We start from the raw sequence: 22,056 nt of genomic DNA on the forward strand, positions 1-22,056 counted from the left end.
CGTGACTTCAGAGACCTGTTCATTGAAACTGAACGCGTTAATTATTGAACACATTCATCTTCAGACGTTAATCCTAATCCTACTTCAATCAACAACGATGGCTGAACTTAACACAAATCATGTAAGTTGTCGGTAGCCTGATCACACATGGGGACTGATGCATCGTCTGCAGGAAGTTGATATTGATGAAAACTACCATGTAAGTTAGACTACCGCCTGAGTGAATACACTAATTCTACAATAGCCTTTTCATGGGGAGGAACAAGCTGGGAACGACATGCAGGATCAGGGAGGAGGTATGGAGGAGCACGCTGGAGGTATGGAGGAGCATGCTGGAGGTATAGAGGAGCACGCTGGGAACATGGAGCAAGATCTGGAGGATCACGATGGGGAGATCGAGCACGCTGGAAACGTATGGGACCAAGCCAGTCAAGAAACATTCGCAGTAACGCCATCTGCGATAGTAAGTCCAATTGCTGCCCATCTCCGTTAGCAAATTATGATGTTTCTAGGTGCTATGGGACTACGCACAGGAAATCGTACAAGACGATATGGAACACATGCAAGCCCATCTGCACGTGCCACGTCCCGTCCACCCCCCCATCCAAATGTCGCATCACGACAAATGCCTCCTAGCATTGATGGTAGAGGACAGGCGCGAAGCGTTGCTCAGGTTATGGCGGGAGTTGGACGAGATGGAACATCTTCTGGGTTTAGAGCACATCTAGGGATGTAGGAGGAAAAGCCGGAGAAGGGGGAGGGAGAACGGAAGTGATACAATGATTAGATATCCATTACCTACCCCTTATGATTTACGAACCTTTTTTTCTGCAATGCCATCCATCACTTGCTTGACTTGGCCGTCCCATCAGCATACAGGTGTTCTACCAAACGAGTTGTCAGTTCCTGGCAGGCAGCAGTTCACAAACCTTCTTTTCTGGAATGCCATCCACCACTTGCTTGGCTGGCCCATCCCATCAGCATACAGGTGTTCTACCAGATGAGCTGCCAGTTCCTGGTGCGCAGCAGTTCACAATTCATAAACCTTCTTTTCTGGAATGACATCCACCACTTGTTTGACTTACCCATCCTGATAGGTGTTCTACCAGACAAGCTGCGAGTTCCTGCTTCAGTAAAAATACATGTTACTAAAGCTGTCGTCAGCTTAACCAACTTAGCTTGAAACTTGTTTGTTCTCTGTCACATCATTCTCTTGGCGTATCTTATGTTTCTTTAGTGTAAAATATAATAAAACATGTACCTCAACAATTTTTTTCTCGATATGTTTAAGTTGAAATTTTGGCCAAGTGGACTGACTTGCACAAAGACACTCAAGTAATGTGTATTTTTACTGATGTGGCAGACAAGCGCAAAAGCGCCGTTAGAGTACCTGTGTGAAGCATCAGTAATGAATGAGTAATTTAGACATGAATGCCTACCTCCAGCCCAATGCATAGTGAGAGGGACATGCACACGACAGACACTCCATGCTCGGTGAAGGTACAACAATTCAGATGGTGAGTCTGAACAATGTTGGGTCTTGCAGAACCTAGCTGCTATTCGACCCTAAAGGGTTTCTGGACCAGGCTCAAGGCTCAGAGGAGAGGAAATGTCATAAAAACTGCTGAATACTCAGACTCATACTGGTAACTGGTGAAAAGGTAACTTGATTATGTAAGCTACAAAAGTGCAAACATAACACTAAGGTAAAAACAGTCTCTGCAAGCCCAGCCAGAAATGAATCCCTACATCGGTCCCAAAAATATACTTGATAGTTCCTAGTTTGTGTCTTTGAGGTTGATGTGTGATGAGCACAATATTCATTTTTTGAGTACCAACCGAGTAGCTTGTCGTGCCCAGCGCACTGGCGAGGCACCAGATCGAGTTGACTTATACAATGCGTGTATACGAAGATGATACGTATTGTAAGCATAAGTCGTAAGATGAATACAGGCTCACAAAGTACTAGAAAAATATCATTGGTCGAAGGACACAAGGCCATCTAGGCCAGCCACCGAACTGAGGATCTCAACGTCACCCTCAGGATCCAGCCTACATTTATTGCCAGATGGTGTGACTTGCACCCATGTGGACGTCAAATCTTGTGAGGCACATAGTGACTTGGTGTATAAACGACATCCACTTTGCTTGTTGGTCGGATGCACTTTTTGCAGTACGGCTGCGTCTTTGTCAGGCCATCCGGATGAGCCAAGGTACTTGTCGTAGATATTGATGACGGCCTTGTGTGAGTGCAGGATCTGCATACCTATCTCCTTCTGGTAAGCAGAAGACTCCAACAGGCAGCATTGTGCAACATCTATCATCTTCTGCTGTGCAGCCATGTGCACAGACCCGGCTTCGTCTAGAACTTCCTGCAATGAGAGCCACAATCGCACAAGTGACTCCTGTGCCTCAGGGGAAACCAAGGAGTACTGATGCGAGAAGAACTGGGCTAGTTCAACGACGAGATTGTCGAGCGGTTTGCAGCCGATGAATATATCACGTGGAAAGTAGGTTCTAGCGACAAGCCAATCCGATTTCGCGGATCCTCCGGTCCCCACCAGCGGATCAGCGTCGAAGATCTGCAAAATGAATTGCGTCCTGTCAATGATGCTCATGTAGCTCTCCCTGTACTTCAAGGCCGTCCACAGAACGACGTACAGACCGGATTCGAGGTCATCCTCGACAGCATGGATGGCAAAACTATTTTTAACAAGGTGAGCAGACATGAACTGCCAGGTTCCCTTGGTGACGGCAAAATCAATACAATATATGAGTTTGGAAAACGAACATACCGTGCGGGTGGTTTGTCGAGGACCCTGAATGGTAAGTAACTTCGCTAGGTCCCAGTCGATGAGAAAGCCCCTCCCTCAGTAGATAACGATATTTCCGACGCTGAGATCTCGATGTAGTATTTTTGCATTTTTATATGCATCCTGGTGGGCTGCGTGGATAATGAGTATGGACATCAGGTAATGTGTGCGAAGTAAATACATACCAAGTAATGCGTCGCGAACAGACTGGACGAGTTGATGAGAACTCTCAAAATCAGTCAATTGCTTGCCTACAAGATCGAGAACCAGGTGGTGAAGAATGTGGGGAGTGACAGCCTTGTTGGGGCAAGCCCATTCGGCGCTCCCAAACTTGACAGTCTGAGTGTTTCGCTCAGGGGTAGCGTGAATCACATCATGAAATGCAATGCATGTTGCGACATTGTGAACATTGTGCGACCTCAATAATCTGTAAGTCTCGCCTTCCGGTAGAACATCCTTTAACAACATGCGCCAAGAATCCTTGAACATTACAACCCTGTTATTGAGAATATCAAACGCAGGACACGTGCGAGTCCAGCGGCCAACAAGCGAAAAACCTTTTGCAACAGGTTGGGGGATGATCAACGTCAACCAGTCAGAGTCCTCAACAGCAGGATCCTGAGGGACTGCAACTTTCAACATGCGCATGGTAGAAGTGAGCTTTAACATCATCCTTGCGAGGGCAGCATCTTCATTGCTAGCAGGGGTTACGGAAGTGTCAACGCCACGCAGGGCAGGCGATGCTCATGCAAAACAATAAAAGAAATCAGCCAGGTGTGACTCGTGGTTGTAGTCGAAGGCATTGGTGACGATAGCTCCCTCCCTATCCCATCTGATGATGCGAGCACGATTGTGGATAATGAGGACGGAGAATACATGGGTACGATATTGAGCACCAAGCTGAGCGACAGCATAGCTGGTTATTTGGCCCAATGTATCGAAGCCCTTATCGGTCTGTGACACAACCGACTGATCAACTGATCAACTCCAGGATGTTTACGGAATGCGTCGTGGACATCATTCCATTTGAATTCGATGTTGACTTTGAATTTGGAAATATTGCAGCCGTGCAAAGTTCCGTCGGCGTATACACATACATCCGGCTTGACGTTGAATGTGAATGATGAGCAGTTATTGGTGTCTGCATGTTTGGAACTGTTCACAAACAATAACTGGGGAGCGAAGGGTCGTATGCCGTTAATCTGCAGTAAAACTGTCAAGGATCTGAATATCATAAGTGCAGAATTACTCATGAATCGATCGTAAGAATCCTCCTCTTTCTTAATAGATTGCATGTCGAACACTTCAGCATTGGAGGCTGAAGCAAAGTGTGAAGCAAAGTCCGAGGTGTCATAATCTTCAGGGTTTGGTAGGAACTTATTGAGGAAGTTCTCTACTGGCATGGGGTCAACAACATAGTTTTGCATCCCCTTGCCCATGGAGTTAAGGGTATCGACTCAGCATCGAGCAAGGGTCGTGAAGGGTAGTCTTGTCGGACTATCTCATTTGATAGGAGTATCGACGATAGGAGTAGCTAGCGAATCCAGCGCGACAGGCTGTGCTAGTATTGGTGTTGAAACAGGAGGGATGATGTTCCCTTCAGCTGCAGAACTATCCTGTTGGACAGTAGCGGGAGTAAGCTGTGAACCCTGCGCGGCAAACTGCGCTGGAATTATTTCTGCATCTACTGCAGCAGGAGTGACAATCCCATCACCTGTAGTAGGGCGACACAGGTCACCAAGACTCATGATATTTGATACAATAATATGTATGGGTATGTATAGTGTATATGCTAGTAAAACACTATGTTATGTATGGGTATGGGTATGGGTATAGGGAACGGCAAAAAACCGGTCCGCGTTGTGTGTGCACTTACAGGTATGTGTTGTATGAGAAAGAGAAACAGGAACAAGAAACAACATGACACAGTTTATATAGAGAATGAAACTCAGTCCGGATTTTCCCGGACAATGATGCAAGTAGTTATATAATTAGCACGTTGGTTTTTCATATTAATTGATGGCACTTACTATTCACCAAGCTGCTACTCAGTGCAGCAGTCCGGGTAGATATTGGTAGTGCAAAGGCATAAATCTGAAATATGTAGATCTATTAAGTTAGAGAAGTCAGGTAGGCAGTGATATGGAAACTACAATGTATGCATCAGAAAGGCTTAGCGCCCGCTTCAAACGTGACAAACAACTTTTTAAGTTAGAGCAAGGTACCATGCAGAGCAAACTACATATTATGTATGTATTGAATCAAGAAAAAGAAAGCAAGAACGAAACACCTAGGTGAATGCCCACAAAGTTCAGCACCTGCTTCTCCTGACATGTATGTCGCCTTGACAGCTCTTTTGATCACTGTAGTATGCGGAAAGATGCCTTGTGTCAAGCTATATAGCAGTGGATATTGTTTTTTGGCGTGATTCAATCCTATTAATCGTGAGTTGACATCACAATTGTCAGATAGAGAGAACACACCCAACTCAGAGATACAACAATGATATGCTGTGCAGAGAAGTTCCATCTTGCAAAATGCGACACTACCCACTCAGGCATGACAATTGTGAGATGTTGAGTGAGCGCTGACGAGAATAAATGAGCTGGGAAGTGAGGATAATGGCGAAAAGGATCAGAGTGAGAATGCGATGGAAGGTGATGCCGCACGGCGAAACACACTCCTCGCTCTGTTTCGAAAATATACTTGATGGTCCCTGGTGTTGGTTGCACATTCCTAAGGCCGTTAGGATAATAAAGAATGAGGCTGTTACCAACATGAGTGGAGTCGCGAGTATAGATAGATCCCTTGTGGAAGGTGCGAGCATGCAAGACTGCCCGCCAAAGTTGAATGAGTTGGCGGAGGTCTTCTGGAATAACTTCTTTTATAGTAGAGGCCATCGGGTGACCTTGGCATCCATCACTTGGATTAGCGTTGATCGAGGGAGACACAAATTTGTCAAATAGCCACTTGACCTCCCTAAATACAGGAGGACAAGAGGGATGGTTCAGCCAGTATTTGAGCTTTGCAGCCTTGATGTATGACCGGAGGAGTGTTGATTCTTGCTGTCCTGCATACCAGCACAGCATAAGAAGTTTATCATCAACGAACAAGTTCAAATATTACCAAAAATGTGATTGCTAGGCAACCGCTGTAGCTGCCCAATGAGGCACTCATATGGGAAGCACCACCATGACCGCACGGGTCCGAAGAGTTGCAGGTAGTCCCAGACGTGCAATGCCATATGACCATTGGTCCAATGGTTTGCATGGGGGTGGATTACTTGCAAATCCCTTATCCACTCGACTATATATGTACGGTATGCATCTGTGCAATCCATCGTCATAGAGTGCAGACAGGCAATATGAATAGCAGATATGAGGGCCATCGTGTGATCAAGGGTGGCACAACGGCTGTCCGCGATGTCTGTGTTGCGATGTACCGATCCCTCGCCCCATAGACTGATTAACACTATGGGTAAGTATACAGTCGTTAACGTGCGCCATTCGTCGGCCTTCATGGTGTAGAGACTCGTGCCTCTCATTGTGCAATATCGCAGTTTTCACTAGGGAGTACATGGCACGAACTTGTAGCATCACTCTGTATGCTATCCACAGCTCTTCCTATACGAGGCGCAGCTTTCCCGCGCATACCTTTCCCGCGCTTCACGATGTATATGCGCGCGCGCGCTTTCCTGCGCTTGAGCGCCCTATAGCGCCAGCCATCCGGAAGCATCCATCCACTGTCCACCAAGTTCCCTAGTGCGTATATTTCCATTTCTCACATTTGCTTATCATTCCATCTTTATTTTTATCATGGACCCTTACTTACATATATCTTTACATACCTTACTCGGTAGCGCTTCGGCTCCGCATGACAGCGCTTAGGCGCCATACTTAAGCGCCAGCAGTACATACTATTAGGGACTTACTCACTTACTCTCCCACCAGAACGACAGAGGACTTACTGGTTACTACCCACTATTTACCTAGCAGAACATAGTAGAAATCTATTTGTTTACACCTCACATCTCTCTTCTCTTGTCTTACATCATATCATCACTTAAGCAAACTCACTCTTACTCTCTCTTGTATCTGTATACACGCGCACGCTTTCCCGCGCTTCGCGCCATACACGCGCGCATTCCCGCGCCTTGCGCGCACCTGCGCTTTCTCGCGCTTCGCATTGGCCAACCAGTAGCGCTTTCAGCGCATACCTCTAGATCCTTGCTGCACTCGCTTCCCCTTTAGGGTCGAATGCACTTGTCGTCTCAAGTATAGCAGACTAGGCAACGCGCAACCTTACAACATTTATAGATACAAGTCAGGAGCATTGTTCGTGCCTCGCTGTATCATTGAACCTTCAACGATCCCAGCTTTTGTTTCCCCAAAGTTATAGGGGACTGATCTCAAGAAAGAGGGTGTATCTGTCGTCTTGATGACATCAGAAATACACTGCATAACTTCTGGAGTAGCAATGCGTGATTTTGACAACCCTGGGAGAGAAAGGTCTGTGTTCGACGCTACAAAGGGATCACTCAATTAAGAGGGTATGAGAACAACACTGTTGAAATGCCTACCCAAACAAGGAGCGATCTAACCCAATGGATTTTGTAGACTTTTTTTCCAGGGTGCGTGACCTCTAGGCACGATGCCCAAACCTACAGATATGAACTGAAGACATGCGACCTTCTTTGTCAACAGTCTTCTCTCTAAGTCAACAACAGTGATCCTCAATGAGCTCAGGGTCACTTCCCTCGAGGTCAGAACTGCTTCTGTAAGAAGGCTATGGATTGACTGGACGGCTCTGACGTCTTTCTCAGTTGAACTCTGGAGATTTGTGTGAATTAACGTTGAGGAAAGGATGTTTGAAAGCAGGGACAACATCAAACTTGCAGATTGGTGGAGTCGGCTGTGAGGCCTAGAAATTCATGGAAATGAGCATGCACGAGACCCTCCAGGAGGCAATGCATATTGTCGACCACAATTTGATGAGAGGGATCCCAGTATGATAACCTCCAGAGTGTTGACCATCGCACACTGTGCAATGAAAACAATTTGTTGCGCTCAACCGAAGTTTCAGCATTCTTCCAGAGCTCAGCATAGTGATGAACTTCGTTCTTGTCCCTAAGAACCCAATCTTCAGTCTGGATGTCTGTTCTACCGCAAGTCAACCTGTGCCAGCAATGGCAGGCTGTGCAATAAAAGTGACTTGTTGGACCCACCAGCTGGGCAGCCTTTCTCGCCACCGGGAGGTCACACACAAGACACGCTATAACACTGCTGCGTAACTCGACCTGGGACTATGTAGAGCTGTGCAGGAATAACAGTATGCCACGCTCCCAACTTTCTACCATGTCATCAACCACGGGATTGAGGAAGTGATTCAGCTCATCGCCTGAAGGTTCTGAAGGTCCAGGAATGATGCCAGCTAAGTACATGTTCTCAGATTTATATCGAATATCGAGGGGGAGGTTCAAACATGCACATGAGATGATGCCAGTAGAGGTCGAGGCATTTCGTTGGAGATTGCCTTCAATGTTGAAAAAATCAAGGTTGAGCGTGAAAGTGTATCGACCCTCAGTGCCTCTATCGATAAATAGGGATTGCCCGGAAGGACCTTTGAAAGTGCGAAAGAAGTTGGCATCCCAAACATCCTTGATAATATGAGGTGGGCTGCCAATAGACGCCAGCAAATCATCGCAAGGCCTATCCATCAACACTTCAAGGTTGGGACAAGACAGCAATCCAGTGAGGTAGTTGTGGAAGTGGTGATAAAGGAATATTTTGATTGGTTCTAATTTTCCATCAGCAGAGGGCTGCAACAGCGGTTCATCACAAGGACCATCCTCTGGTATCGGACAGTTGAAGCACTTCGTGGGATATCGGGCGTGACTTGAGTTGAGGCAGGTGGTCAGGTCTATAAGTACAGTTGCATGCCGGACAGACCACGCAAGCTGTAGTCTGGCCATCGAGCTTGAAGTGTGATAGGGCGGTTTCCATAGAGCGTGGGATTTGAGAGTGTGTGTTTTGACGGCGGGACTCAGAATGAGGGTTCTGAGCCTCCATAGCAAGGCTCAAAATGAGGGCAAGGACTCCCATGAAAAACTCCCCATGTCTGCGACTGATGCCAAAAATGACGACAGATACAGCCCCTAGAAAGAGGGATATTTGGGCAACTTTGTCACAAAGGTCAATTGGCAAGTCAAAATGGTGTGCTTCATGTATCTTAGTCGAAGGGCACAAGCAGGATGAATAGAACTTACACGAATCAAATTCAATCGGCTCGGATGACACAGAAAGTGCGTCTTCCTTGTCACAGAGGAGTCTGTGCATGTCATTGCACGACCCCTCTAGCTGACTTCTATGAGAAACGATGCATGAGACCTTGTGCTTGACGTTTCTTAGGGCCATCATGATCACAGCCAGTTCATCTCGGATGGTCTGCATAACATCACAGGAAGTCGCAGAGAAAATTTAGCTGCGAGCCCTATCCTGTCCGTGACTCTACAATATCCAAAGCTTCTTGAGCCTTTGAGCAGCAGTCGCTTCTCAGCAGCCTGAAGATCTTGGGCAATGTGTCTGGGAATCGACCAAGTTAGTGAATATAAGGTAAGACGAAATACGATGCTCACTGCGTGTCATCTACCATGAATGTAGCTGTACCATCCAGAGAATGATAGGCTTGTCTCTTCTCCTGCTGAACTTCTGCACAGGAATTCCAGAGTTTGCTGTGACTGTCTGGATTGACGTCGTTGTCGGTTAATGTGATAGCAAATAACTCGGCAGCGAGATTGTCGACCTGTAAAGTATCAGACTCTAGCTGCTGGCGAGCGAGACTGAAGCAAGGATGCTTCACGCTCGGACGATGGAGCCAAGTTAGCAGCTTGGAACAAATGTACGGTTTTCAGTAGCGGTGGGTATTTCTTTGCCGCCAGGATTCCCAGGCATGCCGTCTTCTCCAATGTTGCAGCATTGCGCACACCTACAAAGAAACTGTGCGGCTAGGCATCTAAATAAACTTCAGATGATGTACTAGCTGCTGTCGATAATCTGACCTTGGAGAAAGATAAAAGCAAAGGTCAAAAAAGTGCAAAGTTACATGCATAAAGCGGCGGGTAACGTACAAGGTCTGGATCTCGGGTTGTTATGGGCGATGCCAAATTACAAGGAGCTACATATTTGAGACTGTAGGTGCCGAATCAGTGTATATTACAATTCCTGAGGATGCAGGCTTACTTGGCACTTAGATTCGCTTCGAGCGAACACTTGTATTTGTTCATGATCAATACAAGAACGACTTTTTCTGCTAATTTTTGCTCATGATATAAATTACTACGACCAAGTTACGACAGTACAGTACATAGAAATTAGAAAGAAAAGTTGATTGTCAAATGAGGACACGCCTAAATACTGAATGACTACATATCAAACTCCGCCAGCATTTGCCGCTCAACGCTGTTACAGTGTACTTACAAATTCTAGCGCCACAAGATCAAGTGTTATGTTACAGTGATGTATACAAATATATAAGCTATTTTTTCAGCGCCGGGGTTCCACTGCATTGCATGTGTGAGGAAATGATTAATTATGATTAAATTACAAGAGTTCTCACCTGGTGAGACCTGCAGATCCACAGCCAGTTCGACATCGCCTGGAGCAAAGCTACACATAATATCAACAAGATCCCCAGCAGCAGTAGCCGAGTAACCTCGCAAAGTAACACGCTTGACTTGAGGAAGGGCTTGAATCCAAGCCGTAGATAGTGCCTATGCCCACAATTAGTATTGAAAAAGTGCTGTAACAATAATACATACCAATGAATCACTTGTAGCACCTGTAGCACTGGCTGAACCATCTGAGCAGTCAATCACCAAGTGTTTGATGCGGACCATCAAATGGGTGCCCGACCAACACATCATCGCTGCACTAGAATGACTATTAGGTAGGGAAAGGAGGAGATATCCGATGCTGTCACAATGGCCGACACACTGTAAAATGGAAGTGATGTAGTCGGGCGATGCATCATGAGCTTGTAAGGAAATGTGAAGGCAGGTGAGGTTTCATTGTTTAGGATGACTCCGAAGGATTGGAAGGAGATGTGACAAGGGTCCTGTCCAGGGTAGACAGAGAAAGAATCAAAGGTTTGGTGACTCGATTAGCCCTCCAGGGAACACCAGCAGGTCGCGGAATGACACTGAGGTTACTGACAGCAGGGTGACGGGCCAGAAAACTGAATGAGCAGTGGGTGGCGCACAATCAGCATCGACTCGGAGTTCGACAAGTGTTGGGATCGTGAAGTGGCGCATGAGTTTGTCCCAGTGTGCAGCACTGAGCTTGATGGAACTCAGTCGAAGTTTTTCCAAACAGGGGGAAAGACGGATGGTCTGGATTGTGAAAGGAAGGATCTTTGGGGAAAAAAACACCCGGCAAGATGCCTCAAAGGCTTTCAGGTTGTTCGCACCTATACACGCCTGGATTCGGGTAAGGCCAGTGATAGACGGCGAGACTGCACCATCACAGAAACCCATGCACGTCAGTTCTTTGACGTCAGAAGCACAGATATTTTCTAGTAATGCAACTATTTGAGAGAGAACTGGGGAAGTGGAAATGTCGAAATTCCAAAACAGTGTGATGTATGTTATCGACTTGTGGGGGATGGACTTGAGGAAGTGCGACAATGCGGATATCTGTGAGGATCGCAAATCAGAATCCAGCCAACTCAGCACCATACGCGGCGGACAAAAATTATCCATTCGTCTCCAAGTTGACAAGACGTCAAAATTTGGCGAGTCCACACGAATGTGAAATAGATTCTTCGGGGAAGTTGGAAAGTTTCTTTGGATGAAGAACAGTGGAGCAGCGATTTCTCTTAACAGAGAAGAAACTTGCGTGACAGAACACAGATCTTGCGCTCCTAGAAGTGCGACGGTAGCAATGAGGATTTCCGCAGGTAGGGACCATATGAAGGTCTTGGTGTTGCATGGCTCATAAAGTGTCACACATTTGATCCCAAAGGGACCTAGTTGAACATCCACTTGACGTTTCATAAAAATGTCAGACTACAATCTGGAATCAGTAAAGATAATTATATATAGCAGTGACTCCATACTGCTTCCCTGAACAACCGCTTCGCCATCGGACTGGTTAAGTCAGTATGGTGGCGACTTATTTTTGGCTATAACTTTGTTAACGCTGATAAAGATATTTGAGATTAGATATACCATGATATCAGAATATACCGCAACAACTTGACACATGTTGCCTGTAGAATAGGATTCTAGAATACATCGCTTTCGAGGGGTGACCGAGTCACCAAAATTGATTTTGTGCTTCAAGGATGGTGCATCACTTTCAAGTGTTAGAGCGTTGATGTCCTGTGTATAGAAGTTAAGTCGAACACGATTTTGATATGGAGAATCTCACCTTCGAAGGTCCTAGACTGCCACGGAAGTCAGTCTTTGACATGAAGTCCTGTGATTGTATTGAAGAATGTAAGTCACAAAGAATAGAGATAATATATATATGAGGCGCACATCACGACAAGCACTTTTTGGACTGGAGATGCAACTTGTCGAGTTTCCCATCACAAAGGCAGGAGAAATGTATGATTGAAGATGACCTTGACGATGTTTTTTTACTCGCTTTAAGTCGCGCGAAGTTGTTGTGCCGGGGACAGGGAACCTATTGTTTAGTTCTGGATGTGGAGAAATCATTGTTGATTTTCCATATTCCTAGAGGATACAGCGGCACTCACAGAAGCGAGTATGGGTACTGGGAGACAATATACTGAATGCAGCCTAAGATGAAGTCTAGATGCAATATCGACTGTTGTTGTGAAGTTATGGTGGTCTTAGTGCTACTAGGGTTTGTGACTTGATTCAAAAATTACTGATTTAAAGATTACAAGTCAGGAACTCAACTAAATCGCAACTCACTATGCCGTGCACATCACGCAACAAAAAGACTGCACCCCGTAAGGTGCGCTTCAATCCATATGCTCGGCCCTACACTTCAAGCAATGAAAGTATTGCATTGATCACCACACCTCTAACAAGGACACTTGCCTTATTTATCAACGAGGAAGTGACATTAAATACTGCTGTAAGTAAATATGTCAAGGCCATGGCCAGCAGTGACTGAAATGGACATTCATAGCTTGAGTGGATGGGATCCGCTATGTTGATCGACGAAGCCCCTGTACTCGACGGGACAGGGAAGTCAGCAAGACGTCTCAATGCTGAACGTTGATCTGGCAGATGATAAGGTTCGCAATATTGTTATGTAGCTAGGCTGGAGGATTGACCTTACAGCCTCAAAGGTTAGAAGCACGTTCCTGGTAGCGAACTTGATGGCCCCTGATGCCAGTCACCATATGGGGCGACTATCTCCAAATAGAAGAAAACTTGTTCGCAACCTAGAGAAGGTGGTAAACAAGTGTATTGATCGTAATTGCGAAGGGGACCATCCTACTACTGACCTTTTATGCGAGAGGATCTATGCGGCACTTGAGGGAGCAGTATTGAACATAGAGGTGGATGAGATTATGTGCAGGCATGTCTCGAAAGCCGAGAACTCCAAAAACGACGACAGACACGTAAGATGGTCTTTCGGTTTCCAGTAACTCTACTGATGAACTCTATTAGAAGCTTCCAACAAACAATGACAATTTCATCCCACCTGCCACACAATGCATTTTTAATGGCATGAAATGTGGATTGTTCTCACTTGGAACAGTCCTCGGCGCGCAATCAGAACCACGTGGACTATCTCCATTCAAAGCAGTTCCAGAGCCGCTAAAAGTAAAATGTAAGTCAGGTGCACTGCCTGCTAGAATGCCAGGAGGATACCCAACTGCATAAGAATGTATACATATGAAACTTGAATGTACATTACATACACCAGTGTCAACTGCAGAATCGTTAGTTAGAACCAAAAATCAATGGATGACCACTTACACAACGGACTCTCTGACTGCACCTGGTAGATCAAGCCTCCCTATTCACAATTGTTGGTTTGCCTATAGTCCCGCTGGCACAGTCATCTGCAGTTCAGTAGATGTCACCAGACAACTTGTCAACAATACTAGTACATACAAAATGTCTGGGCTACTTTATTGAATTGAAAATCTACTAGCGAGCAACAATAATCTCCATCCTCTGGAACTTCTTCTTAGATACTGTGAATGATGGATGTTGGTCAGCCAACCAGGAAGGATTATAGAATGCTCTTGGCAGGCCTTCAGTTGCTATGCGAGAAGACTCCCAGTTAGTGTTGCGAAGATGCTTTGCAGGCTTGTTTCCGCGGGGAGTGAAGATTGAGGCACCCGTCAAACGCTGTTGGTCAATAATCTGCATCTTGTGACTGAAATCTGCCCTCCATGGCATACTCTTCTGATGAAAGACCTGAAGATCTCCATCTTCATGCTCACTCTCGTCAGAGCTCATGCCATCTTTGCCAAGATTCTCCACAATAGATTGTAGATATGCCCACACAGCCTTATCATCCTTCCCTGTCGCATTCCTATCACTCAATAGCGTCAATGTGACTTTTTTTCGAGTTTCGAACTTCTAGTGCATAGTTCAATACTCTTCTCTGAAAGAAACAAGGTAACTGACCGTCGCCCTGCGAGTGATGACCCTAGCGAGCCGCAGTCGCTCATTCGTCTGATCCACGAGTCGATCTCCCACTTGTTGCATGGTCTCGTGAGTACCGTTGCTGAGGCTGAGAGGCTGAGCCTTTCTCCAACACCTGCAGCATTGACTGAATTTCATTATGATATCATCTTTGATTGATTGAGGGGATCGCCTAGACCATTGGTTGATCGCTTGCAAAGTTGTATACTGGGTGCAGAGTAAATCAATGACTTTTTGGTTCCACTCGGACCTGTGTGTAGTCGCCATATCCCATTGCATTGCAAGTGGGTCAGGACCTGGGCCCGTTCCATGTGTGAAAGACAATATGGCTTTGCGCGACGCCAGCACATGAAGCATATACTCTTCGTCTTTTGTGGCGTGGAATGCAATTTTGAACAATTCTCGGACATTTGCCTGACATTGTTTCTGTGAGCAGAATCAATTGCTTTAAATAATCACAGACCTTGTTATCCCGGCGCTGGGTATCAGTAAAACTTTCGACAGGGGGTTTAGGCTGTTTGCGTCCTGAGCGAGGTCCCCAGGGAGACGTTGTTTGAGAATTCTGAAGAACCTTTGCGAGTGCCTTAGCAAGCATGCCAACAGTCGTGTTCCTGATCAGGACGTCTCCTAAGAGTGAAGTCAGGGGCATACTACTATCCATCTGGAGTTCCTCATCTGCATCACATTCTGAACTGGAATCAGAAATCTATGACGTGCGGTATCAGGAGACAGAATGAATGTGAGACTCGTCAACTTACTGGTGAAAATCCAATTATGTTGGTACATGTAGCCACAGGTTTTTTGCCCACAAGATGCCGCCAGGCAGGTGTTGACGCGGGTGATGCAGTGTTGGCATGTCAAATTTGACTCTGTGAATTCATGAGAACTCTGCATACCAATGTGTCGATACGTACATCCAACAAATTAATCTTGGAACTATACTTGGCATCCAAGCGGGTTAATTCAGCTTCATTGTCGGCCAAAAACCTATCTCTTGCTAAACGCATTTCGCGTTCAAATTGAACCTCTTTCTCTGCCAATAAGTGTTCTATTTCAGCGTGGCCCTCATTTTGGGCTTTATGAAGACCAAGTGCCATATTGCTCTGTTAATGCAAGTCAGAATGTTGATATGGTGGTGAAAGAATCCTACCTGAAGCTCTGCTACTTCTTTATGATGGTTCTGGTCCAAGGAGGCGAGGGCATTAGCATTGTCATGCTGAAGAGATTGGTTCTGTTGCTGATACTGTGCAATGGCCGACTGCATATCTGATTCGCAAACGTTCGAGGTGACCTGAAACGAGTTAAGTGTGAACGTGAGGGATGTGAGACTACATGCACCTGCGTGTTGCGTTTCCTGGAGTAGAAGATTATGGTTGCTAAAATGTAGCTTGCGCACATCTTCATGCAGCTTGAACGACTGATCAACTTCCTTGAGAAAGACTTTATTCGGCTAAATATTTGTTATTCGTTAGTTGACACAAGGAGCCGAATTGGACGTTCCTCACCCGCTGCTCATCGTCATCTCTTACCCTATGGACAGACTGCCAAGGATTATCTAACTCCATCGGACACTCCTTGCTGGAGGAAATAACTGGCTGCGGTGGGTATGTGTGAGTTATTGCTGAGGGACGACAGTCATTGTGATCTACACTAGCCAATGTACCACCCGCAGGTGGGTACGTATGGGCTGTGGTCGGATGAAGCTCGTTGAGAGGGTGTGACTCAATAGCTTCAGGGACCGCATCGTCCGAAGAGAAGAAGGACATTAGACGAGACATCTTGATGCAAGAAATTATTCTGCAATTCACAACTTATCTGAGGACGACTTACCTGGTTGTGTAACTGAGTGTGAAAATGTGTCACCTTAATTCATTCCTGACTACATACAAGCAAAACCAACCGAACAAAACAGACAATAAGTTCTTATCATGACTGCTTCTGATACATTCAACTACTGCTTCCCAACTCCTTCCGAAATGATGGGGTCTATTGAAATTTACGAGAACCTTTGTGTCGCGCCTTGGCAGAAGTATTTTTTAGTTGCATCTGAATCATATCCCCGACTGGCCAACTCCCATGATAATCAGCCAGTTCTGGAAAATGGCCTAGAGCCTTGAAAAGAAGTTAATATCAAGCAGCCATAGCAACCGCAGACATACCTCATTATAAACCTGAAGCAAAGCAGCTGGAGCTTGAAGTTTCTTGCTTTTGCCAACGTGACAATGCTTCTCGATAGACCGGTGAACGTATTCCTAATGTTATGTGAGGATGAAAAAAAATAATGATAAGTGCAATCCCACTTTGAGATTCTTGAAGTGCTCAGCATCCCAGTTAAGCGCCTTTTCCAAGTTGTACCCACCACGGCCAGGACGGCCAGCCTCGCCCTCCAGTTTGGGGATCTTGGAGTCCTTGGAATCTATGGAGGACAAGGAGGAATGTGTTGACACCTTCTCGGACTCACTGTTCTGTGTGAACTGTTCTGGCGAGAAGGAGACTAATTTGACGACTTTTGGAGTAGGCGTGGGAGGAGAAATGGGTGTGATTCCACAAGACATGATCGTGAAGACGTGGGAAGGAGTAGGACTGCGTCCCCTCAGTGGAAGGGTAGAGAACGCCATCTCTTCTTGTGGAGATAACAAGACGAGCCATAACGTATGACAAAACATCTCCGTATGATATGTCAGTAATGGAAGGGCCTGGGGAGGACCTTCAGATTCATGAAAAGGGGTGATGGGAGTAGAAAATTGAGGCATGACTGACTTAACTGAACAGAGCCAGGAAGATATTTGATGGATGACGGCAATCCGGGCCTAGATCGGAACCCAGCGCCCGCCCAGGGTTGCCTGGTAATGGCGTTATCGTCTTATTGTATGCCACCTTATAAAGGTGTTCAACTCAGTCTTGGCGTTTATAACTACCGATGCTTTTCCTATCCACCAACGGCTGCAAAGAATATTGGCTTGAAGGGCGCCTCATTGGACACAAGAATGCCATCAATTGCCTAGCGGTCTCTCGCAATGGAAACATGTTGGCAAGCGGGGGTCAGTCAAATATTCAGAATGACATTATACACACTCACCCGAGTACAGGCTCAGACGGCATGAGGATCTGGGACCTCAAACGACAAGTGCAGCTCCCAGCTCCACATCAAACCCCAGCCATCCAAAATCCAGCAGATCCGGTGACCTGCGCATGCTGGATAACTTGGCAAGAAGCAACATGCGAGACACTATGCTATGGCACAGGGCTGGGTTTCATAAGCATTTGGCAACAGCAAGGGGAAGAATAGAAGGACTTCCACGCAAAAGTATCAAGATGAATTGGGACAGGTAAAGAGATCATGTGTCTTACATATGACCATACCGGCGACGAAACTCGTATTGCAAGTGGAATGCGCGACAGACGGGTTCAAGTATGGGCATTTGACTCCAAAGGACCGTTGATACCGATCTTCAGTGTTAAGCTGTCCACCACGATCCCGCGCACTGTGCAATTCAAACGAACGGCAAGTAGAAACCTGTTAGTATTCGGGATGTATGACGGCGAAATGTAGGTGCACATGCATACATATTATCAATGAGTTCAATGGTGTTTTTTAGACATACACTTCGAGGCTCAGATGGTACTATCATTGGTACAAACAAGGCTGGACCTATGATGTGAGCGTTGGCATCAAACAAGTCAAAATCTACTCACCAATTTACCAAAGCGGGCACGCTGCTGTGGATGCCCCTCAGACACTATTCCTAATCGACAACGTGGTTAACGGGTTCAGCCTACATCGTTTGGAAGATGGAGCCTGCATCCGTACCTACAATACCAATCCAGTGAAGACATTCCCAAAACAGGTTGTTTTTGGGGACCGGGCTACCCTTGTTGTTGGAGGTAGCGACACAGGAACTATTCGGATTTTCGACAAGAATGATGGTGCCCTTAAGCAAGTATTGCAACACGCAGACAGGGGGTGAGTACAAACTGTAACGGTAAGTTATTTCATTGATCAAATGAACGTGAATTTGACCAAGTACAAGATGTACGACAGTCCACAACACAGCCTGATTTTTGGAGCAACATCTACCAATGACGCAGAACCAACCATCTCCATCTGGTGTCGCAAACGTGCGACATCACCAAGCGACCATCCTCTGGGGTCAGAGGTTAGGAATTTCGTGCGGGGAATAATCCAGCTAGCTATCGCAATGGCAATAATAGCATATGTTAGTAATATGGTACATGATATGTGATGCAAAACACGCACTGACTCATTAGAATGCAGTTGATTGAACATTTGTCGGGGATTACATCGCTGGGAAATGCCTGGCGAGAGTATTCAAAATTGGGGGCTCAAACGGCTGACCTAACAAATACTAACATCCGCTCCTTGGTAGAACAATATATTGAGGCACTGAGGGGTGAAGAACTTGAGAGAGCGCAAAGCTCGGGAGCAGATAGGAGACATGATGGACAAGCGAAGCTTGTAAAGCCACAAGATATGCTACATGAGGTCATTCTCCTCGGAAATTGATCTTGAATTTATTTAAGTACTCACCATGGGTACTGGAGATTCGAAGAGATGTATTATTTTGTAGCAACAATTTGGACTTAGGGCGTGAATTACTTCATGTCATGTAGATCGGAGTGCGCACTTACATCCAAATTGAGTGTTCCGAAAGTGTGACCGGCCTGGGGAATGCACCGCATGGAACAGGCAGCTTTCATCGAGTGAATCACTCTAAGTTGCATTCCAAGTCAAATTCTTAAGTCTTACATCATAATCTAATCTATGTGGTACAGTAGATAATGAACACTTGCAGTAGTGAGAGTCCGAAAGGAAACCAGATTGTTGAATAGGCACTACCTATATACTGAATGACTACATAATCAAACTCCGCCAGAAATATTACTGAGGCGCCCACTTTGCACCCACTCGACAATTTGGAAAGTTCTGCTGAATCGGCATTGCCAACTGAGTTTTAATATGTAAGTCATTCTGTATTTATGGCTGCGTGTTTCCAAAATAATCTTTTTTCCGATTCCTGTAATGTGAATACGTAGTGTAGTGTAGAAGTGTAGTGTGAGTCATTGTATACATCCACCCACCCACTCATACACTATTTACTAGTAGTAGTGGGCTGCTAGGACTTGACAATTAAAGACAAAAAACAGTGCTATGGTCCACAATACCTTCAACACAATAGACAATTTGCGGTGTCCACCGTTCACCATCCACAATCTCAATCACACCTGCTGCTCTAGCCATTCACTATAAATACTGATCTTGCGCCTTCATGGTTTTCTTTCCGCTACTATCACCACGATACGACAGACTTTGCATAGACTACTAAATAAGTGAATATAGTGTGTAGTGTTCTAAGTTTACTTGTGATAATGCTGAACTCTAGACTATAGAAATCATGTCCAAACGTGCCGCATCTAATGACGATGCACCCACTCCAAAGTGCATCAAAATTAATGACAGTAAGTAGCAATATGATGTTCCTGACATCGTTATTCATGAGCATATCACAGGGAATCAGACAGCACCACTGGCGGATAAGCATGCATGGGCAATTTTGGAGCAGTTTCTTACGACAGACATGACGTACACTCAGATGGAAGAAGCTCTTTCATTGTACCTCGGCAATCGATATTCTGTGGACGATTGGAAGGAATCCCAAGATGCACTATTTTTCGGTGACAGTGATGACAACCTCGCTTTGAGAAATCTTCATGCTGTGAAGGCAAAGCACATACACTCGGTGTCTGCTTCCAGTGATTCTTCCATGGCTGACAGACTGTCCAGTGCGTGCGTCCAAAGTTCGCATAAACCAGCCAAAGTAAGCAAAAATAGGATGACTCTGATACCCTCTTATGCTAATGAATCTCTAGTTAAAAAATCCCTACCTCGATCTGGCTGCAGAGGAGGGGGAGGAGGAGGAGGAGGAGGACCACAACCATAATGGTCCCTCTGGGTCGTGGAAGGTTACATCCTTGCCAGGATCATCATCGGCCGCTAGGTTTGCCATGGCCATCAATAACATCACGCATAGATTCGCGACGACACAGCATAGCTCATCGCAAGATCGCCAGAATATTCCCTCCTCGATATCTGACTTGATCCCTTCGAGAAGTTCAACTGAGCTGCAGGGTGGGAGGATGTATCTTCTTCATGTCCACTGTAAGTTTTTCTATTGATTTAATGACATTCTTCACTCATTCTTCACTCATCGATCACAGGAAGTGTTACGGATTATATTGCTGCACACCTTCGCAAGAAACATTTTATCGTTAAGGTGTCAGCTTGGATACCCGGTCAGCTTTACGTGGTTGCAGACAGCCCTAAAACAATCGCAGACTCGCTTCCTTCCTCGCTCTACCTAGCTGTCAAGCAATATGTTCATATATCAGATGACAAACGTGAAGAGGTCGAGTGTTCTTACTGCAAGCTTCCCAGCCCAGCGTAGGTGAGGATCAAGCATGGCAAGTATAAGGGTGACATAGCCCAAGTCTTCAATTCCAATCTACCGAATGATTTCATTGCGGTCTTGGTTCCACCACAGGATTTCCCATACTCCATGCCTCCAAGATCTCGATCCCTACTTGACCGATCCCGTCTTCCGAACGGGAACACAGTTTCCAACATCACTCATGGCGGAAAAAATGTAGGATGTGAATACAAAGGAGAAAAGTATTATATGGGCCTCCTACTTCACAGCTTCCACCGTGATTGCCTAGAACATGTTGTCTGTCCCCCATGCTGACAACATTCAGCTCCATTTACAATCCGGGTGGGAACAATCATTCCTCAAGAGAACTGTGCTTGCATTTTCGATGCAGTTCTTGCATGTGGGCAACTGCACCAAGATCGTTCAAGGAGATCTCAGTTCAGAAATCGGGAAGGTTACCTCAACCGACCATCCTGCTGGTTCTTCCACCTTGGAATTGAGCTTGAGTGGACAGCGAAAGGAAGTAGAGCTTTGACTGCAGGACATAGAGCGCATGTTTCAGATTGGTGACATGGTTCAAGTTGTAGCAGGCCCATACTTGGGTGTGGAAGGCCACATTATTCAGATGGTAAATGATGTATTTCATCTTTGTCAAGACATCTCGAAGGAAGAGGTGAGTGTCTCTTTCCACATATTACAGTGACCTATCTCCGTATAATACAAGGGAACGGACGTGCATAATATCCCATATGATACGGGCCAGCGGACCATGGGCCCATGATAAAAATATCCTCGACTATGACAGATGGGCCAGGAGGCAAATTATTCCTGATGGAGGCGGGTGGGCCCATGCAGGGAATATATAGAGTAGATGAGTGGGCCGATGTACATGAATATTAGGTAGATGGGTGGGCCGAGGTAGTTGGATATTATGCAGATGGGTGTATTAAGGTAGATGTGTATGAGATAGATGGGTAGGTACTTGTTATCACATTCATGGGTGGGCCCAGACACATATTAAATTAGACGGGTGGGCCGAGGGTATTATAAAATATTGTATTAGATGGTTGGGCCCAGACGCATATTAATTAGACGGGTGGGCTGAGGGTGGTATAAAATATAGATGGGTGGGCCCATGTGTATCATAATTGTAGACATGATG

The 22,056-nt window shown here is 45.8% G+C and overlaps 11 protein-coding genes across 11 annotated transcripts; 4 read left to right on the plus strand and 7 right to left on the minus strand.

The window, feature by feature from the left end:
* Window positions 1-97: 97 nt before the first annotated feature.
* F5147DRAFT_774103 (uncharacterized protein) lies at window positions 98-728 on the plus strand (the record flags this gene model as incomplete). Its single annotated transcript, XM_041441562.1, has 4 exons — window positions 98-121; window positions 173-199; window positions 245-463; window positions 513-728. The coding sequence occupies 4 exons, from the start codon at window positions 98-100 to the stop codon at window positions 726-728; spliced, it is 486 nt and encodes a 161-aa protein (XP_041292385.1).
* A 140-nt stretch (window positions 729-868) lies between these two features.
* On the minus strand, window positions 869-1,030 carry F5147DRAFT_577622 (uncharacterized protein; the record flags this gene model as incomplete). Its single annotated transcript, XM_041431404.1, has 1 exon — window positions 869-1,030. A coding segment is annotated over one exon (162 nt), but the record flags the coding sequence as incomplete, so codon positions are not given.
* A 946-nt stretch (window positions 1,031-1,976) lies between these two features.
* On the minus strand, window positions 1,977-4,252 carry F5147DRAFT_774104 (uncharacterized protein; the record flags this gene model as incomplete). Its single annotated transcript, XM_041441563.1, has 5 exons — window positions 1,977-2,744; window positions 2,796-2,819; window positions 2,883-2,944; window positions 2,999-3,556; window positions 3,784-4,252. 5 exons carry the CDS (start codon window positions 4,250-4,252, stop codon window positions 1,977-1,979), a joined length of 1,881 nt encoding a protein of 626 aa, XP_041292387.1.
* A 1,032-nt stretch (window positions 4,253-5,284) lies between these two features.
* On the minus strand, window positions 5,285-5,836 carry F5147DRAFT_553016 (uncharacterized protein; the record flags this gene model as incomplete). Its single annotated transcript, XM_041430437.1, has 2 exons — window positions 5,285-5,646; window positions 5,722-5,836. Coding segments are annotated over 2 exons (477 nt in total), but the record flags the coding sequence as incomplete, so codon positions are not given.
* A 92-nt stretch (window positions 5,837-5,928) lies between these two features.
* On the minus strand, window positions 5,929-6,153 carry F5147DRAFT_577601 (uncharacterized protein; the record flags this gene model as incomplete). Its single annotated transcript, XM_041431403.1, has 1 exon — window positions 5,929-6,153. One exon carries the CDS (start codon window positions 6,151-6,153, stop codon window positions 5,929-5,931), a length of 225 nt encoding a protein of 74 aa, XP_041292389.1.
* A 1,545-nt stretch (window positions 6,154-7,698) lies between these two features.
* On the minus strand, window positions 7,699-12,280 carry F5147DRAFT_653187 (uncharacterized protein; the record flags this gene model as incomplete). The annotated part of the gene is made up of 17 exons (XM_041433757.1): window positions 7,699-7,967; window positions 8,295-8,631; window positions 8,762-8,967; window positions 9,079-9,256; window positions 9,319-9,394; window positions 9,448-9,614; window positions 9,715-9,797; window positions 9,849-9,870; window positions 9,940-10,000; window positions 10,052-10,080; window positions 10,289-10,293; window positions 10,428-10,581; window positions 10,630-10,750; window positions 10,805-10,844; window positions 11,070-11,874; window positions 12,037-12,189; window positions 12,239-12,280. 17 exons carry the CDS (start codon window positions 12,278-12,280, stop codon window positions 7,699-7,701), a joined length of 2,748 nt encoding a protein of 915 aa, XP_041292390.1.
* A 471-nt stretch (window positions 12,281-12,751) lies between these two features.
* F5147DRAFT_653188 (uncharacterized protein) lies at window positions 12,752-13,436 on the plus strand (the record flags this gene model as incomplete). The annotated part of the gene is made up of 3 exons (XM_041433758.1): window positions 12,752-12,793; window positions 13,029-13,079; window positions 13,101-13,436. 3 exons carry the CDS (start codon window positions 12,752-12,754, stop codon window positions 13,434-13,436), a joined length of 429 nt encoding a protein of 142 aa, XP_041292391.1.
* Window positions 13,437-13,944: 508 nt separating this feature from the next.
* Window positions 13,945-16,226, minus strand: F5147DRAFT_774108 (uncharacterized protein; the record flags this gene model as incomplete). The annotated part of the gene is made up of 7 exons (XM_041441564.1): window positions 13,945-14,382; window positions 14,431-14,862; window positions 14,912-15,154; window positions 15,363-15,551; window positions 15,599-15,898; window positions 15,954-16,043; window positions 16,098-16,226. The coding sequence occupies 7 exons, from the start codon at window positions 16,224-16,226 to the stop codon at window positions 13,945-13,947; spliced, it is 1,821 nt and encodes a 606-aa protein (XP_041292392.1).
* Window positions 16,227-16,434: 208 nt separating this feature from the next.
* Window positions 16,435-17,201, minus strand: F5147DRAFT_774109 (uncharacterized protein; the record flags this gene model as incomplete). The annotated part of the gene is made up of 3 exons (XM_041441565.1): window positions 16,435-16,560; window positions 16,608-16,700; window positions 16,749-17,201. The coding sequence occupies 3 exons, from the start codon at window positions 17,199-17,201 to the stop codon at window positions 16,435-16,437; spliced, it is 672 nt and encodes a 223-aa protein (XP_041292393.1).
* A 587-nt stretch (window positions 17,202-17,788) lies between these two features.
* On the plus strand, window positions 17,789-18,973 carry F5147DRAFT_774110 (uncharacterized protein; the record flags this gene model as incomplete). The annotated part of the gene is made up of 5 exons (XM_041441566.1): window positions 17,789-17,997; window positions 18,048-18,107; window positions 18,158-18,412; window positions 18,491-18,665; window positions 18,725-18,973. The coding sequence occupies 5 exons, from the start codon at window positions 17,789-17,791 to the stop codon at window positions 18,971-18,973; spliced, it is 948 nt and encodes a 315-aa protein (XP_041292394.1).
* Window positions 18,974-19,862: 889 nt separating this feature from the next.
* F5147DRAFT_774111 (uncharacterized protein) lies at window positions 19,863-20,912 on the plus strand (the record flags this gene model as incomplete). The annotated part of the gene is made up of 4 exons (XM_041441567.1): window positions 19,863-19,926; window positions 19,978-20,285; window positions 20,338-20,596; window positions 20,686-20,912. 4 exons carry the CDS (start codon window positions 19,863-19,865, stop codon window positions 20,910-20,912), a joined length of 858 nt encoding a protein of 285 aa, XP_041292395.1.
* Window positions 20,913-22,056: the final 1,144 nt, after the last annotated feature.

This window comes from Suillus discolor, assembly GCF_016758755.1.
Source record: "Suillus discolor strain FC423 chromosome Unknown F5147scaffold_30, whole genome shotgun sequence".
NCBI lineage: Eukaryota > Fungi > Basidiomycota > Agaricomycetes > Boletales > Suillaceae > Suillus > Suillus discolor.